Consider the following 19,143-nt stretch of genomic DNA (forward strand, 5'->3'; position numbering starts at 1 on the left):
CCTGTACATTCACTAATTTCCAATTTTTAACTTACATCAGTGCTTGTTCTTGACTGTCTTTTACATAATCAGCCAATGCATGCTTTTCTTCTTTGACAGTTTGTTTGACTTGAAGTAAACTTCTGTCTCCATTTCTGCATGGCAGGTATAATCTATCAATATCACTACCGAGATGTAATGCATAATGAATAGTCATGAGTTTTCTTGTTTTTCAGTCCAAACTGTCCAGTTCAGCTTGTGCAGTTAATCATTCCAGCAGTGTGTCATGTAACAGGTATGGCCCAGCTATTGATGGCTTTATGGTGCTTCCATTATTAAAATTTGTCTTTAACAACTGTCTCACTCTTCGGATGTATTCATTACTGATCACATTTTTAACTTGCCCATGCTTGATGTTATCCAACTGTAAAATGCTCAGATACTTGTAGGCTTCATCCTGATGGCTCCTGATGGTTTGGCCAATTCTATTACTGTTCGTGATTTTACCCCAATAGGCCAAATTCAATTGCTCTATCTGTGCTAAATTCTTACTGTATTTGTCAATGATTGGATTTCAATTTCTGATTTTCCATAAAGCTTCAGATCATCCATATAAAGCAAATGCTTTATATATATTAGCAGGTTTTGCTGTTTGGTAGCCAAAATTTGTTTTCTTCAAAATTATTATGGTTGGTTGCAGAGTCAGCAGACGTTTAGACTGGATTTGGCATTTCTGTCCACCTATCAAGTCCTACCCAAGGACCTGGGATACACAGATGTTATTGTTTAATATTACTTTGTTTTGTTTAATAATATTAAAGGTATCATCGCAGGATGTAAGCTGTTCCAAGTAAATCTGCCTTTTGCAATTGAGTGATAATTTTGTCAATGCTGATGGTTTTCAAGTAGTACTCCAGATATTTTGGGATTGGGCCCAAGGCACCTATTACTACTGGTACTATCTTTGTTTTCTTTTGTCACAGTTGCTTTATTTCTATTTGCAGGTCTCTGTATTTTGTGAGTTCATTACATTGAAACACATTTAGACTATAGAATGATTATATGTACAGATAAAGTATACTAGATTATAGGAAAGTACAAGTGAGTGGAGCGGTGATTGCACTGGGATCTACCTTTTTTTTTTTTTTTTACTATAAGTTTTGGCAACCAAGGGAATGAAATCATGACATCAAGCAAATGGGTCATTTTTTTTCATTTTTATTTTCTGGGGAATTTAACTTTTTGGTTTGTTTTGATAGATTAAGGTAGAGTAAATCTACCTAAATGCTTAATATACCTTTTTTCTTTAGCTTTTTATTGAAAATTACAGAACAATTGGTGCACAATACAAAGCTGTGCAAAGACCCGTGGGCCACCACTGCCACCTGCTATTCCACCACCTTGGGGTAATGCAACTAAGGATGGAAAATCACCAGATCCAGGAGGCCCTAACACTCAAAGCCACTCTGTCTTGCTAGGGTTGAGCTTAAGCCTGTTATTCCGTATCCAGATTCCACTGCCTCCAGGCCCTGAGAGAGAACCCCTACAGCCTCACCTGGCCATCTGTGGTAGCAAAGTATCTAGCAAAGTATCATCAGGGTATTGATAATACTTTACCCTGTACTATCGAATGACCTCAACCAGTAGTTTCATGTAGAGATTAAACAGGAATAGGTAGAAAGTCGAGTCCTGAGGCACCCCATAGGCCATAAGGCAAACCTCTGCCCCCCATTAATACTGACTGGAACTGATTCTGATCTAGGAAGAAAGAGGAGAATCACATAATACTGTACCCCCAACCCTTAATCCTCAGAGCAGGTTCAAAAGGATACCATGGTTGATAGTATTGAAGTCCTCTGAGAGAACGAGAGGAAGGATAGATGTACTACCACATCCTACTCTCTCCAGAGGTCATTCACAAGTGGGACCAATGATCCCATACCCGGGCCTGAAACCCAACTAGAAGGGGCCCATAAATTTCTGAATGGGTTGAAGTCTGCTAAATGTTCTTGCCTTCATTAAGCAGCTGTACTAGCATTAACAATCATATAACAAAAGCAATACATTATCAAACCTTTCAGCAGCACCATGAGAAGAAGTAGCCCGAGCCTGCTGGATATCCTTCTCTAAGCGCCTTTTTTCCTCCTCTATGTGTTCCAGATCTTCTGGTGAACGCTGCTGTTGACTTATAAGCTGCAGTTCTTGTAAGAGAGCCTCTTTCTCTTTAATAAGCTGAAGATGATCTCTGTCAGCCTCTACCATTCCTGGCCAAGATTCATGATCATGTAAAGCCAACTGTTGCTGTATTCTGAAAACCCTTAATTAAAAAGGGACATGAAAGGTTAATGTACCAACAAAAAAAAGCCCAAAAAATCTCTACAGAGATATATACCTTTGATATGGAAGGAGTTACAGTACCTGAAGTACCTTGAGATGAAAATAAAATACGTATATAACATAATAAACGGCTTGAAAACCTATGATTAACTATACTGAAAGTTCATGTGATTCAAGTTTAAGTACAGAGTATCTTCAGAATTTGATTGGAGTCACCCATGTTATCTTCTTGAACACATCAATATCATTACCTCTGGAAATTTCCTTATTCTCAATCTCCACTTCTGTGTTTTTTGTTTGTTTTTTAACTCCAAAGAGTTTGCCAGAGTACAAACTTAACTGTATCAAAATGGAACATAAATTTTTGATATTATGGCTGCACCAAAGCAGCAGTAGAAAAGACAGGAAGGAGAGTTCCTAAACATGATGGTAATAATCTGCAAGCATGGCTATGGGAAAGAGATCTGCTGCGCAATGTTTTTTGCTAAGCATTAAATAAGCACCAGTTCTTCTATAGTTTAAAAACAAAATTCTATTTTTAAAATGGCCAAATAGATTAAAGATTAAACTTAATCTAAATGGCCAAATAGATTAAAAATTAAACTGAAAATGGCATTAAAAATCGTAAATAGTAGCACATTTATCAAGTTAATTTTAGTGAGAAAGAGACAGAAGGAAGGAGAGAGCAAGGAGGGAGATATTAGAGTGATGAAAGGCTAAAAATGAACATGCACAGCTATAAAAATGAGCGTTTTTCATATATGTATATGTTTGTGTTTATTTAATTTTCTGTCAAGGAAGCACCACATCACAAGAGTTATTTGTAATATTTATCCAGTTTCCAACCAAAAACCTTTTAATGTAAAGCAAGGAAAGTTTCTGTTGACATCAACAAACCTTGAAGTTTATTTCACAGTATCACCTAGGTAAAAATGAGTGCCCATTGTTTTAGAAAAGAAAAAAATAATTGAAACATTACTAATATTTTCTATAAAATATTCTAGCATTATTTTCTGTAATGTATAGATATTGTGGATTTTTTCTAGCCAAATGTGAATATTTTCCTATTTATTTGTACAATTTAAGCCATCTATATTGCTAGTTATTATTTCTTCCCTTGGATTAGAACAGTTTTGAAGCACAAGTTTGCAAGCAGAATTATATGGTATAATATAGTATTCTCTACACTGAGTGTATATTATTATGGCATTATTGTTTTCAAGCCTTTTCTGTATATCTGAGCATGCCATAAAAGTGTTGCTAAGCCTACTTCTTTGTATATCCTTTTATGTATTAGATATTATTTTTGCATTTGCATTATTACGACATAAGAAAGAGAGCCCTCATGATTTATTTCCATTTTTTGAGTTAAGATAAAGTATAATTTTTAGATTCCATTTATACTCTAAAATGGATAACAAAGCATCCTTATATTTTGAACCTACCAAATGAAGTAGGTTCTCCAGTGAAAAGTAGTCACAGACAAAAATATATTTTGTGTAAGAATATGCCAGCTGAAATGGTAACATATGTACTTGGTTCTCTCGCCACTTTGGCTATATGAGGAGCCTGGTTAAAATATTTTTAATGTACTGTAACACTTTAATTTTGTCAACTTCAGCTTTAGACCAAACACAGCACATTCCTACACCCACACTGTTTTAGTAGGGTTTCATGAGTAAAGTTAGGCTGAACATAGAAATACTTTGTGGAAACAAAAGCTGTATAGAATGCCAACAAGCCAAAGGAAAGGAATGCATGATAAATGAAGAATGTGGCCACTGAGATAACCTAGGAGAAACAAATGTGTCTTAGCTCTTTGATTTAAAGTTTAAAGACCTTGCTACACATTTGTGGGAATAAAATTTGTGAACAGATGAAAGAGATAAATATAAAATTACAATTATGAATAATTTTTTCCAGACAGAAAAAACTCTCTCTCTCTCTACATATATAAATATAAATATAAGTATAAATATAAGTATAAACTGATTCTGTCATGACAGAAAAACACCACCAGGCTTACAAAATATACACATATTTACTACTTCAAATTAGTGGAAAATGTAGTAATCTGTCTAGGATAAATCTTGGTCTACTTTTCATACTTATATCTCAGATGGGTCCTATTTTGTTCATTTCACATGAAAAGTTCAGCATTTTTCTAGCTTAAGGACTTTGGAAACTAACAGAAAGTATAATTTCCTGTCCAACTGACACTTCAACATTAACTGAAATTTTAAGTGATACATATTATTTTGCTTAGACATGCACTTCTGAAACGTGTGATGCAAATTACACGTATAAATATTCAATGGGTATTAAATTACCAGTGTAATTATAAAGGAATGAACATGGTAATACCTGCCATAGGTTAGAGGTATGAAAACATTTTGAGCTTGAAATAGCCCTTTTGAATGTTCCAAGCCTGGACTAAAACACACTACATTTCAAGGTTTGTTGCAAGCTCAAAAGAAAATGGGGCATTTCAGGGAGTATGCTGCTATAAGTAACTATTAAAAGTTTTAACAGTGAAAAACCTCTCTATTTCCAGAGACAAAACATTCCAAGCAACTCAAGAACCTTCCATTCTTCCAACAACAGCATTCATCTGTCTATTCCGGGGGTGATCAAGAAGTTTTCCAAAATGAATTTGCAGATACCTAGGACATGACTTCTCATTATTCTTCTTACAGTTGCAATACTAGATTGGCTGGTAATCCATGCTAAGTGCTATCTAGCATCCACCTATTTTTTTTAGTCCTAGAATGAAAATTTGCTATGTTGGAACAATCAAAACATATTTACTCCTTTTTGCTCCTTCCCAGGGAACTCCTGAAACATTTAAATGGATTGTTACAAATGAGGCTTTCATTTCAAGTTCAGAATATTATTTTTTCCAATTTGGTGCAGATTACCTGTATAGTATATGCACTGTGGATACTCCATGTTTTTCACATAATACACTATGCATAAGAGATTAACAGGACTGATTCCCAACTGAATAACCTTCTCACAAAACATAACTGATGTCTACTCCAGGCAACAGTGGGTCCAGGATTCATTACAATTACATATAGCTTTTCAATTTGTAATATGTGATTCCTACACTTCCTCAGTACAACTTGGTTAGCTCTTTATTTCATCTATCAAGATCTGTTACCTCAAAAGCTGTAGTCAAAATGTAAAGCAATCTATAATATCACTTTAATATTGTTTTCTTTATAACATAAAAGTTTTGGCAAACCAAGGAATTAGCATATAATTTCTTTTCTTTATAGCATTTAGTTTGCCTAATCTTAAATATGCAAAGTTGAATAGTTACTCAGTGGCTCTTCAGATTAGTAAACTATAGTATATATCTAGTCACATTTATGCAAAACCCCTACCAAGGTAAGACCTACTGACAGACTATTTGTAATGTTAAAAATAACAGCTTAAAATATTTACCTTTTTTTGGTCTCCTCATACTGCCAAATCAATTTCATTTTGTCCGGATATCTTGTTATATCTTCCAATCCAAGCTTTTGTGAAGAAAGAAAAACAAGAAAGAATTGCAGCATGACAATAAATATAATTATGGGATAGACTTCTGGGTGGAGAAAATGGCAGACTAATAAGTCCCCAAACAGCAGGGACCACACCAAGGTGGACACTGCATCCAGACGGTGAGCCCAGACCAGCTCTCTGAATAAGGAGAAGCCATGAGATCACCCACTTGTGCTTTGGAAGGGAGATCCTTGCGAGAAACCGGCAGGATCTGGAAGGACCCTGCAGATCACTTGCAAGTAGAGCTCTGGGGAGCTACGGGAGAAAAAACCAAGCTCACAGCCTCAAGCAGAGCCTGCTAAAGGCCACTGGTTTGCCCAAAACTCCATTTTCTAGTGTATGTTTGGAACAAAAAAATTCTAAAAGTTACAGAGATCTTCTAAGCAGCAGAAGACCTGGTGAGTGTTCCTTTGTTCTGTAAGCAGGATTAAAGTAAAAGGTAAAGAAATAACTATATGGACTTAAAAAGAATCAAAAACAAAAAGCCCGCCAAGAGTTTGAACTATGAAAGTTTAAAATGGATTAAGAGGAGAATTGAATTTGGACTATTGTTTATTTTAAAGTACTTTGGAATTAATTAAATAAATAATACATGCCTCCATGGAAAAGAAGGTTGTTTAAACTTGCTAAGAAGGATGATTGGCTGATTTTGTTAAACAAAGAGATAAGGAGACTGGAAGTTGTGAAAGATCACATGACTATAGAACTAAGAAGTGCTGAAAGGGATTAAAGAGTTAAGGGGAGAGGGGAAGAGGGAGGGAGAGAGGGGTTCTCTTTTATATTTCACTTTTCCTTTCTGGATTACAATTAAAAGAAAAAAGAAAAAGAAAATGGCCACTACCAGAAAAGCAGCAAAAATTACAGAGAGGAAGAGAGGATCATTTACAGAACAAGTAACAGAAAAAGGGATTACGCCAGAGATTTTACAGAGGATGTTTGAAGAACTGGGGAAGAATGTTACAGCATCAATAACAGCATCAGTGACTGAATCTGTGACTGCATCTGTTAAAAGAGATCTGGCTACACTTGAAGGGAGAATGGAGAAAAGATTTGCAAATATGGAAGAAAAGATAAAGAAAAAATTTGAAGAATATGAATACAGATGAGTCGATAGGTTAATCAAATTAAAGAGAAAATATAAATTTTGGAAAATAAGACAGAAATAATGAACTGAGAGAGGGGAAAAGATTTAAATAATGTGGTACTACTGGAATTAAGAGAGAAATAATTTTGTTTAAGACTGAGAGCTGTTCCAGAGGAACCTGGTGAAGATACCAGAGAGAGGGGTGTGGAATCTTTAACCAAATGTTTGGAATAGGATGAAGAAGATATAGAGGCAGAAGTAAACAAGGTGTACAGAATCAATACAATATATGCAAAATTAAGAAAAGACCAAAAGATATACTTGTGCACTTTGTCACGAAGAAGACAAGAGATCAGGTTCTACAACATTTTAATACTAAGCTAAGAATAAGTAATTCAGAAGTAACTTTTCTAAAAGAAATGCCCATTAAAATATTGCATAAGAGAAAAGAATCTACTTTCCTGGCTGACAAACTTAAACAGAAGAAGATACCATTCTGTTGGGAAAAACTGGGAAGAGTGATTTTAACTTTTAAACAGCAGAGATTTCAACTTAATTCAATCCAAAAGGCAAGAGATTCTTTGAAGAATTGGAGGAGATGCAAGGGAAGGAATTATGGAACAAATACACCAAGAAACTGAGGAAGAGACTACTATGTTGGGCATTACAAGTATAGACTTTTATAAACCTACAATATAAATATTTTAAATGTCTAATATGGAATATAAATGGGACAAACACCCCACAAAAAATAAGAGAGCTATTTCATTATTTGAAAACATTAAAACAAGATGTAATTTGTCTACAGGAAACACATATAAGAAAAAAAAATTGATTTATAAAAATTTATTCCAGCAGGGTCAAGCAAGAAAAATTGAGTTATTTTGTACATAAATCCACAATTACAATCAAAACTGATAATGATTGATGATCATGGCCAGTATGCAGGAGTTGAAATTTGAATGACATCAAGATTATGATATTGGGAATATATGCCCCAAATGATAATAAAGCTATATTTTTAAAGGACTTATGGAAAAATTAATAGACTTGCCACATGAGAATCAGTGCTTCTTGGGAGACTGGAATGGAGTGGTTTGCACACAAAAAGATAGAACCTCTGTGAAATGAATTAAATCAACACAAGGTAAATAACTGAAAATATTTTTTGAATTAAAGTTAATGTAGATTTAAAAAAAAATTATGTTAGAAGTCCCATACTAAGAATATGGAATGGATACAAACACCTTTATTGGGTTCAGCACAAGAAGCATTTTATAGGAAAGAAACAGCGGGCAAAGAAAAATGGTTAACATATCAAGATTTGTTAGTACAGGAATAGAAGTCAAGAGAGCAACTGACTACAGAGGAATTTAGTTTTCAATTGTTTTCATATGAACAATTAAGAGAAAGATTTAATATAGATAAAAAGATAACAAGAATTGAATGACATAAAATGGAATTTGAAATTGAATTATGTACAAATGATGAACATACAATTACTAAAATGTATAAACTTTTGTTGGGATTTGAAACGGAAAAAGAACAAGTTAAAGAGTTCGTGATAAAATGGGCAAAGAATTTTGGCTATAATATACAGATGGATCAATGGGAGAGAATGTTGTTAAAAGGACTGAAGATTCAATCCTTTGAACTGTGTTATAATTTAAGATAATTTTTATAAAATGATGTGCCATTGGTATATGAAACCAGAGAAATTATCTAAGATGTATAAAGGTATTTCCAGTCAATACTGGAAATGTGAAAAAATGGACATTTTACCATGCATGGTGGACTTGTGAAAAAGCAAAAAAATACTGGATACAAAATACATATGATAATACAAAGAATTTTAAAGTTCAATATTCAGATGAAACCAGAACCTTTTTTACTGGGACTTATGGATAGCCAATTATCAAAGACTCACAGAAGATTGGTCTTGCATATAGTAACTGCAGCAAGACTATTATATGCACAACAATGAAGCCATATAGGCAGTCCCGGGTTAAGAACAAGATCCGTTCCTAAGTCTGTCTTTAACTTGAATTTGTATGTAAGTTGGAACTCGTACTTATGAATGGCTGCCTATTACTAAAAATGGCAGACAGCATTCTCCTTCCTCGAGCTGAAGAACTGAAGCTGCGCAATGTTTTCATGAAACGCTGAAAACAGGCTGTATATTAAAAACATGCAGCTTCAGTGGTTCAGAAAACATTGCATGGCTTCAGCGGTTCGTCAGCTAGAGGAAGGAGAATGTTGTCTGCCATTTTTAGTAATAGGCACCCCATTCTTAAGTATGAGTTGTCCGTAAGTTGGGCATTCTTAACCCAAGGACTGCATGTACTGAAACACCACAATGGAGGTTTGGATTGTGAAGATGGCAGAATTCACAGAAATGGCAAAATTGATCTGTTTGATCAGGGATAAAACAATAAGTACTTTCTTAAAAGACTGGAAACCTTTTATGGACTTTTTGCTAAAGAAATGAAATGGTGATTTCTGGATTTGTTGACTAAAAAGGGTTGAATATAGAATAGAAGGTAATGTAATTATGTAATTAATTTTAGAGAGGGAGAAAGGACGCTAAGTTGTAACTGTTGTAAAAAAGATCAGAAGTCACTTCTTTAATTAGCTTTCTGGGTTTTTTTCTTTCCTATTTACAGTATATTGCTTTCCACACATTTTCTCTTTTTTACTTTCCTTTATATATTTTCATGTTTACCTTCTATTTCTGTAAAACTCTTTACTAAAAATCATAATAAAGAAAGAAAAGAAATATCATGCATCTCATCTTGATTAGTACTATTCTGTGACAACTAATGATTGTGGCTTAAAATGAAAAAACAATAAACCTATACTCCTAATTCCTCTTACAGCAAATCATTATAATTAGAATTCTAAATCCATTCTGCTAATGAAACCAGAATGAACAGTAAATACTGTAAAGTTTGCTAAAGCAAACTGAGGTATAATGCTTCCTTTAAAACATAAAGGTCTTAGAGTAAAAACCTACTCTTGGGCACACTAGATACAGACTTCATAGAAGAATATTTGTCTTATGAAAACAAATTGGTTCTTAAATAAAGTGATAAAATTAAAATTTACATTTCAGTCTTTGTACATACAAGTTGCAGAATGTACCTCATTCCAACAAGTAAATGACATAAACTTTTTAATATATATTTTTGAAGAGAGGGCCTAGCTTGCATAGAACAAGTTAACATGCTGAGATAAAACTGGCACTTAATTGCGCTTATGGCACACCAACCAAAATGAGCTCAGGCTACCAGCCCCAGTGGGCAACTGCAACTGAGAAGGAGACTCCATTGCGAGGAAATGTGCTCAAAAAATGATAAGCAAGCCATTTCAGTGTTGCACAAGGATGGTGTGTGGATGACCCCATATAATGGGAGATTTTAATTTCTCTGAAATCTTTTGAGTGACAAATCCTGCTCCTTCCTGGAAATAAGAGACTTGTCTTTTTTTTTAGATTTTTTATCCTGCCTTTATTATTTTTATAAATAACTCAAGGCAGCGAACATACATAATATTCCTTCCTCCTCCTATTTTCCCCACAACAGCAACCCTGTGAGGTGAGTTGGGCTGAGAGAGAATGACTGGCCCAAAGTCACCCAGCCAGCTTTCATGCCTAAGGTGGGACTGGAACTAACAGTGTCCTGCTTTCTAGCCTGGACCCTTAACCACTAGACTAAACTGGCTCTTATTGGCAACTTCCTTTTTCAGGGTATAGAGAAAGATACAAGAAAATTATCTATTCTTACTTGATCCTAATCAGCAGGAAAGATTTAGTTGAGGAATACTAGCAGGTACATTGGGGGAAAGGGACCGTGTGTGATGCTGGAGTTCTTGATTTTAAGAGACACTAAATTTGAGCACAAACATTTAGTACAAATTTCCCCCAAAAGAAAATTTTTAACCTAATCAGAGCAATGATAAGCAAGATCTCAGGACAGGAGAAGTTAATAAGGAAAGGAGTTCAATTTGGGTAGAAGTCTATAAAAAAGGAGAAACTAAAAGTACAATTGCAAACAATTCCAATGAGAAAAAAAATTCAACCAATCAGGATATCTAACAAGTTCAATGAAGGTTTAAACGGACAAAATAAAACAAAGGGACATAGAGGAAACAGAAAGACAGGTTCATAAAGGAAGAGTACAGACAAATAGTCTTGAACTGTTTGGCTGGTGTCATGACAGTGAAAGCTCAGAATGAACTGATACCAGCAAAAGATGTTAAGAATAACCAAAAACAAAAAATCTTTTGAAATGTTCAAAATAAAATCAAAATAATTTTATTAGTATACCAACTGGGCAATGAAGATGCTATATAACAAAGAAGAGCTCCTCATTTTCTGTTTTGGTTCCCGTTCTCTAACAAAAAAGTATCATGTTCCACTGGGAAATCATGAAGGCAAGAATGAAGAGGCAGAATTTAAGGTTTACACTTACTGAAACATATTTTTAATGAGTTTAAATTTCTAAAGTTAGAAAGTGTAGGGAAAACCTATCCAATTTGCAGATGACACAAAACTGGTTAGGACAGCTAACTTCAAAAAGATAAAAATAAAATAAAATTCAAAACAGTGATAGGTTCTAGAAATAGGCTGAAAGTATTTCCCAAAGGCAAGTGTGAAGTACTTCACTATCAGAACAAGAATCAACTGCATGAGCATAGGATGGTAATGAAACCTGTGAAACGAACTTGGAAATAATAGTTGAATATGAACTAGCAAAGTGATATGGCAGTAAAAAAAAAAAAAAAAAGCAAATCCAATTTTACACTGTATCCACAAAAATATAATGTCCAAATCATGGGAAGCAATCCCAACTTAAGTACTGTGATTAGTTATAAACCTTTAGAAAGGATTCAGGAAAATTAGCTCTGATAAGCACAATGAGAATGATCAGGAGACTAGAAATTAAATCCTATAAAGAGAAATTGAAATCGCTGGGTATGCTTAGCCTTGAGAAAAGATGACTGATAGCACTCTTCAGATACATGAAAATATGCCACAGAAAAGGTCAAACCCTGTTCTCTTTCATTCCGGAATGCAAAACAGATAATTTTTGTTACAGAAAATTACAGAAAGACAGATTCTTTTAGGATTTAAAGCATTTAAATATTTAAAGGATTCTTTTAAATCCATTAAAACCTTTAAATATTTGGGCATGGTTTTTCACAGCTCCACTAAACGCAGTGCGCACCAAAGCTACGTTACACAAAACGCTCAAAAAACAGTAGCTGCACTCCAATCCTTTTACTTTACCAGGGGGGCAGAGCATATCCCAGCAGCACTGAAGCTATACTCAGCTAAGGCTCGCTTACAATTACTCTTTGGTGCCCAGCTAGGACCGTATCCTTCTTTTACACCTTTGGAAAGGGTTCAATCCAAATTCTTAAGGGCCATATTTCAGGTAGCCCCTTGTATCCCAAATGTAGCACTAAGGAGGGAAGCAGGTTATCCAAAGTCGAAACAGGTGCATGGTCTTGGATTATAGCACATTGGCTGAAACTACTGTTTTTCCCTACAGGTTTGGGTTCTTTCCTTATCAAGGATAATTATAAATCAGTATGGTTCAGGAGTATCATACAAAAACTTCAACATCTCGGCTTCTCTAGTGAGGCATTCCGAATGATGGGCTATGAGCGTGCACTCAGTGAATTCAAACGGTGTATCAAAGACCTGGAAATCCAGGAGGACCAGTCCGCTTTGCCTAAGAATGTTTTTTTGAGCAGTCAAGCCTTTTCTTACAAGCCAGCAAGATACCTAAATTACATCACTGTCCCCAAATTTTGGAGGGCACTAATTCTAGCACGCTGTAATGTTCTTCCTACAGCAGTTTTGGAGGGCTGGTACAAAAAAGTCCCATATAAGCTGAGATTGTGTCCCTGTGGACAAGGAGCTATTGAAACTATAGCATATGTCCTGTTATACTGTGTTTTCTGTAAGGAGTCACGAACCCATTTAAAAACTCATCTGATAAAATATCCAGGAAATTCTGATCTTTTTTATGTCCAGTTGTTGCTATCTGATCAGAATGATTTAGTTTCCCCGAATGTAGCTAAATTTTGTTATACTGTCTGCAAAATTAGGCAGATTTTGACTGCCCATTGATGATCCCACCAATCTGTAAATATATTATCATGTTCTGTTCACTTCATTTAATGTATTTTAATGTATTTCAACGCATTTTAATGTATTTGTAATTCTGGTCTGTGACCATAATAAAGATGGTCTTTAGATTCTTACTGAATGTTAAGGGGGGAAAAAAGGTTCTATTCATTCAATATATTCAAGTGGATGCCAGATAACTACCTGCCTTGGATGTTTTTATTTGAAATCCTGCACTGGGGAGGGGTTTGGCTCAATGGCCTTTTATGATTCTTGATTCATAAATGGTTGTGGGTCTAAGACACTATGAAAGAACAACTCCTGATTACTATATAGGGACATCTGCATGGAGGAGGATCAAAAAAGTCAAGGTGGAAGTGTGAGAGTGCAACTGAAGCCCTGCCCATCTTGATGTATATTCCATATGTGTTGCCTCCCTATTACTACATATTGATACCTGTACTACTTATAGTTTAAAACTGACCCCAAGATTTACATGGGAACAGAGAAAAACATTATCTGAGGCCTCAGTCAACATGCCACAGTTGATTGTCTTATACTCACTTTCTCAATACAAATTGTATCCTCAGGATAGTTACTATAACTACTACTACTACTACCATATCAAAGGGATATCTCTATTTTTAGATAATTTTTCCCCCACCAAGTGGGCATTTAATAATTAAGATAAATTCAAACCCCACTGGCAGGTCAAGCACTAATTCAGTTCCAAGGCCCTGAATGATTTATATTATGTCACTGGGGTGGATTTCTAAAGGCCACTGAATATTCTGGATCTCCAGAGATCTACCTAGGAGGAGGGATTCCACTACAGAACCCTCATCAGCCTCTCTGAAGCCTTCAAGACTGCTTTGTCCCTCAGAACTCCAGCACAAGCAATAGGGGGAAAATGTTGTGGACTATCTTGGAGCCCATTGGAACTATATCAAATCTGTTTTGAAATCAGAAGAAGAAAACAAATTTCTCAGTGATTTCAACATAAGGGAATATTCAGGGGGCACCTAAATCAATCAAACAAACAAGCAAATGTATATATTAAGGAGAAAATCCTGCAGAGAAAAGGTTTCTTCCTCACTTCTGTAGTTTTGTATCTCAAAATGTGGCAGTTGTTTGCCAAACTGACCTCCCCAATGCTACTATTAAGGAAACCTGAATAAACATTTTATTTTGATTTCTGTACTTCCTTTTTAGATAATGCTTTTGTGCCTATTATTTATGAGAATATTGTAATACTTTATATTGGGGAAATATTGCAGATTGAACAATAAAAAAGGGCAACCAACCCTGGGGGTGGCTAGCACGCTGAAGATGCTACCATATGTTAACATCTTACTGACCATCAACATCTTGGAAGATATTGTGTATGTGTTTGGTTTTTATTCCATTTTTATTGTATTTTATATTCTTTTATTGCATTTTAATATTTATTGCTGTTTTATCGTGAACCGCCCAGAGTCACTTTTTGTGAGATGGGAGGTACCTAAATTTGAAAAATAAATAAATGAATGAATAAACAAATATCTGTGTACCTATAAATTCCTTTGTATCCTTTAGATAACTAGTTTTAAGAGGAGCAAACACTGGACATACAGGAGTAACTATTCCCAATGAGTAAAGTCATAGATGTATCCAGCACTAACCTTACCACATATACTGTAAAGCAATCTTTCTGGATTATCACTATTTTGCAAGGAATGCATAGAAGAACTGAGAAAGTACTGAAGAAGAACTATGTGGATTAGAGTGCACAATATTGTAAAAAAGGATTGCGATTCATTTATGAAAAATCATTAGAGGAAATAAGGAATCCATATCAATTCCAGCATGTTGCAGCTTCAAAATAAATTGCTGATCATTTGATTATTGTGTTTAAAAATCTGAATCTGATCAACCTGTCTATATTATAACTTTATAGATTTTTTAAAAAGTAGATCAGCATGATTGAAACTGACAAACATTCTGACAGAGTGTATAAGCTAGACATGAATGGGATCTCTAAGATCTCTAAATTACCTTCTGCCTCAAGAGAATAAAACAAGTTTTTTTCTTCTTTGCATTAATATGCATTAAATGCTATTTTGGTATTAAAGTGTATTTTAATGCTATATAACAGTAGCTACATCTTTTAATACAATAATAATTACATCTTTTTCACTGAAAACATAGTACAGTAAATTTATACAGTATACCTCGCCAATGATGTCAGTTTGAGAACAAGCATCACAATATGGTTGAGATAGGCCAGAATTATGCTGAAGATCATGCAAAGATTCTGTAATGTAACAACTATTTCTGAATCCATCTGTCAGCTTGGCCAGACTCTTAAAAGAAAAGGAACATTAAGAAAAACAATTGTATAAAAAGAACCCTCTTGTGGTTTAATAATTATTTTTAAAATAGCAAAATAATATCATTCACAAATTTTTCCTTAAGTATGGAAATAATAGAAAACACAATCCTTACACAGAAGAAAGCTTAAAGAAATGTTAAATAGAATACAGACGTTTTAAAATAGCTCCTAAGACTATAAACATAAGAATAGCAATTGACAAAATTAAAATGAAGCAGTAAAAATAATATGCTAAACTATCTATGCAGATTGCTTCTATTTCTTAATCTGAGGCAACTCCCATCCAATAGGAATAGACAGATTAGTAGACAGAAGTTTTCTACAGATCACTTAAATAATTCTATAGCAGATTTAACTGTTGTAAAAGCAAAAGATATATTTTAAGAAAAAAAAAAACCTTTTCTTATTGCACCAACTTCAATGCTTCCATCTATATATATTTACAGATCTTTGGTTTTAATCAGATTATTCCTCCAAAACCAAACTGAAAAAAGATTAATTTATAACTTTTTAAAAACCTAGCTTCCTGATTTCTATCACTAAAGAATTTTTTTTTAGGAAACCCTTGGTGTGTAATTGAATTCATGTTGATTTGGATGGATTCTATTCCCCTTTGGATTTTTTAACATTACATTTTAACTGCATTTTTAAATGTTTTAAATGTTAACTATATTTTTGCTATTACTAAATGTCTAGAGCACCACTCACTAACGAAAATTAAAAATTATATTAATACCCATAACAAAACTTGAACAAAACAAATGAACTTCCATGCTGCACAGAATGCAACAGTACCAATGGAGAGGGGTGGAGGGGGAACAAACTTGTAGATGGAAGAGGAACAAGTCTTCTCAAATGTGTAAGTGTTTAAAATGAGGAAGACTTAGACTGTGGAGACTTGTGCTACAAGGTTTACAACTCCGTGGTTTATAGAAATTAGAAAGAAAAAAGAAACATTTTTTTTAATTACTCCTTATAGGTCTTGCACTTTCCTAAACTTGAGCATTCTAATGTTACAGGAACACCGACTGCCAGTTTATTTGTCCATTTAGCCAGGATTCTCCAGGTCTGAGACAGGTCATTCATATTGCAAAGAACTTGAATTTCTTAGCATAGCAAGGAAATTACTTGAACCAGCAGAGGAAACAAAAAAGTTCTGTTTCTCTCCACCTTCTCTCCTGAAAGCTTGTTAACATTCCTTTTCTATTACAGCTCCAAGAAACAGCTTAATGTAAATGTTATTTTTATTTTTTAAAATAAAATTACTGTCTTATATTTCCTTTGCTCATCTTAATCAACAAGAATATACAAAATATATGATTTATATATGTTATTTACATACAAATATTTTTATACAGGATTTTTGCCTTCCTTTTGCTTTTTTACACCAAGCAAGCAAAAAATAACAAATAAATTACTCATTTTACTAATATGCTTACTAGATTCCCAATACTGTATAAAGTTAAGTGGTATACTGCCTCTATAAAATATAAGTTTTTATACTTCAGTTTAGGATATCCATCTATTGTACCTCTGTTGTTAGTCCTTTGTGTACAGCATAGTGATATATTATTTCCAAAATAATATTACTGTATGTTAACGATGCAACTATAGACAATTACTAAGTTTGGAGATAATTTTAAACAAAAAATCTGAATTGCTTCTTTGAATTTAACTACAAAAACAACAGTATTTTTGCATCAATTACATCATTTTACATAATTTAAGATCTGAGTAACCCTTCTGTCCTAGTTTATACTTTTCAGCCAAGTAGCCTGAAATAACTTTCATTAAATTTTATAATAGGTAGGTTTTTAATTAGAATGAACATTGTCCATCTATTCCAAGACCATTATTAAAGTATTTCTTAAATCACAAGATAACTAATTTTTCTTTTTGGAAAAAAGGACATTTTAATATATTCATCATTCTAAGCCTTACATAACTATGAGTTTTTTGCTTTTATACTTTAAAACATCAATAAAAATTTTGTGGTCATGGCAAATAATTAATATGATTTAATACACTGCCCACTTCTAAATAATGATTAATCATGTTCATAAGCTGCAAGACCGTATGACAAACAGCACAGTAATGGATGATGGCTTAAGAATTGATGATGATGATGATGATGATGATGATGATGAATTCGATTTCTATAGCCACCCATCTCAACAAGTGACTCTGGGCGGCATACAATCATAAAAACAAAGAACAATTAAAACAATACAAATAAATATATATGGTCGCCAAGTAAAACTATTACCATAGATGTTAATATAGCCAAGAAACAGGACCCTTAACAAATCTGGGTCCCCAGGCCCAGGCACATAACTAGGTGCAACCAATTTAGCTAATTGTCTACACATACAGATACATATATGAGACTTTTTAACTTAAATAATAATTGGTCATTTTTAAAGTTAAGTTGTTTTCAGCATTTACCTTACCAAACCTTACAATTATCATGAGGTCAGTATTACCTTCAAGGAATGAGACACAGGAGTAAGAAAAATGTGCCTCTTTCAGCACCACTATGAAATTATAGTTGATCTGTAAATCAAGGCCATAAGCTCATAATAATTCCTTCATTTCAATCCACTTCTAGCATTAGATATGTGATGGATTACTTTTACCGCCCTTCTAGATGAGTTAAAGAAGAATCTGGATTGCAAAATATTTTTGCTTTTGCTATAGTCAGGATAGTCTAAGAGTTGTTAGCTATTCTAGGTATAAGGACAGAATTTGGGAACTTTACTATTATACCAAGATAAAGCCTGAATAAGAGTCAGTTTAAAAACAAACATAAAACTTTATTAAGAATTACAAGAATATGAAATAGACTACATATTTTTATGCTTCAACACCCTGTGAATCACTGAGTAACAAGATATAGTGATTCATGTTTCTTTTCTCTTGCTGGTTAAGAAAAAGGACATCCCCTTTACTCATAAGAGTTAGCAGGCACTATAAAACCATAAATAGTATTGTTTACTTACTTGCATTAAGTCTTGCCTTTCTCTCTCACCCACACATATGGCTTTCCTGATGCTTCGAAGTTCATTCATTATTGCTTGGGCTTCATCCAGCTTATAATTCATATGAGCATTTGACATCTTCCGATCAATCCTAATATACAAACATACACAAGAAAGTTTGCTCACTTTTGGTAATACTGAACCTCAAATAAACCTTGCAGTTTGATATTAAGAGCTTTTTTCCTTTTCCTGCTGGGTGGTCAGTGTTAAAAGCTTTTGCCACCTTGCCATTTACATTAAATTTGGTGAAGTACTGCCCTCCAATCCTTCTGTATTTCCCAATACAGAGGGAAAGAACAGGTGAGAAACAAAAGGATCAATGCTAACTACTATTCTGTACAATGGCCAGAGAATACAACGCACAGATGCCCTGGGAAGGAAGAGATGGTTCTATACAAATACTACTTCAGTAGTACTAGGAGGGTTATGTCTCAAGTAAAAATTAAACTATGGTTTCAAAAAAACCCTAATATCACTAAAATTGACAATAAGGTAATTATTTTATTACATTATAAACATTAAAACAAACAGCCCTGTCCTTTTACATTTCAACTTACTCTTGTAGTGTTTCTACTCCTTTCTCTTTGTACTGTAGTTCTTGCTTCATCTGTGTTAATTCTCTCTTTAATCTAGAAAGCTTGAGATAAAACCA

General features: G+C 34.0%; 1 protein-coding gene across 2 annotated transcripts in view; it reads right to left on the reverse strand.

Moving 5' to 3' along the window:
* WWC3 (WWC family member 3) overlaps positions 1-19,143 on the reverse strand; it is a 75,486-nt gene that overhangs the window by 25,523 nt on the left and 30,820 nt on the right. For both annotated transcript variants that reach the window (XM_088144940.1, XM_007434757.3), the window contains exons 5-9: positions 19,049-19,128; positions 18,453-18,582; positions 15,293-15,424; positions 5,767-5,840; positions 2,054-2,296 (exon numbers count right to left, since the gene is read on the reverse strand). In XM_088144940.1, the coding sequence (XP_088001066.1) occupies positions 2,054-2,296; positions 5,767-5,840; positions 15,293-15,424; positions 18,453-18,582; positions 19,049-19,128 (659 nt within the window). The remainder of the gene's footprint in view (positions 1-2,053; positions 2,297-5,766; positions 5,841-15,292; positions 15,425-18,452; positions 18,583-19,048; positions 19,129-19,143) is intronic.

The sequence above is a fragment of the Python bivittatus genome, unplaced genomic scaffold (assembly GCF_059951505.1).
Source record: "Python bivittatus isolate LINGU-HERP-01145 unplaced genomic scaffold, Pbiv_v1 ctg000350_np1212, whole genome shotgun sequence".
Lineage (NCBI taxonomy): Eukaryota > Metazoa > Chordata > Lepidosauria > Squamata > Pythonidae > Python > Python bivittatus.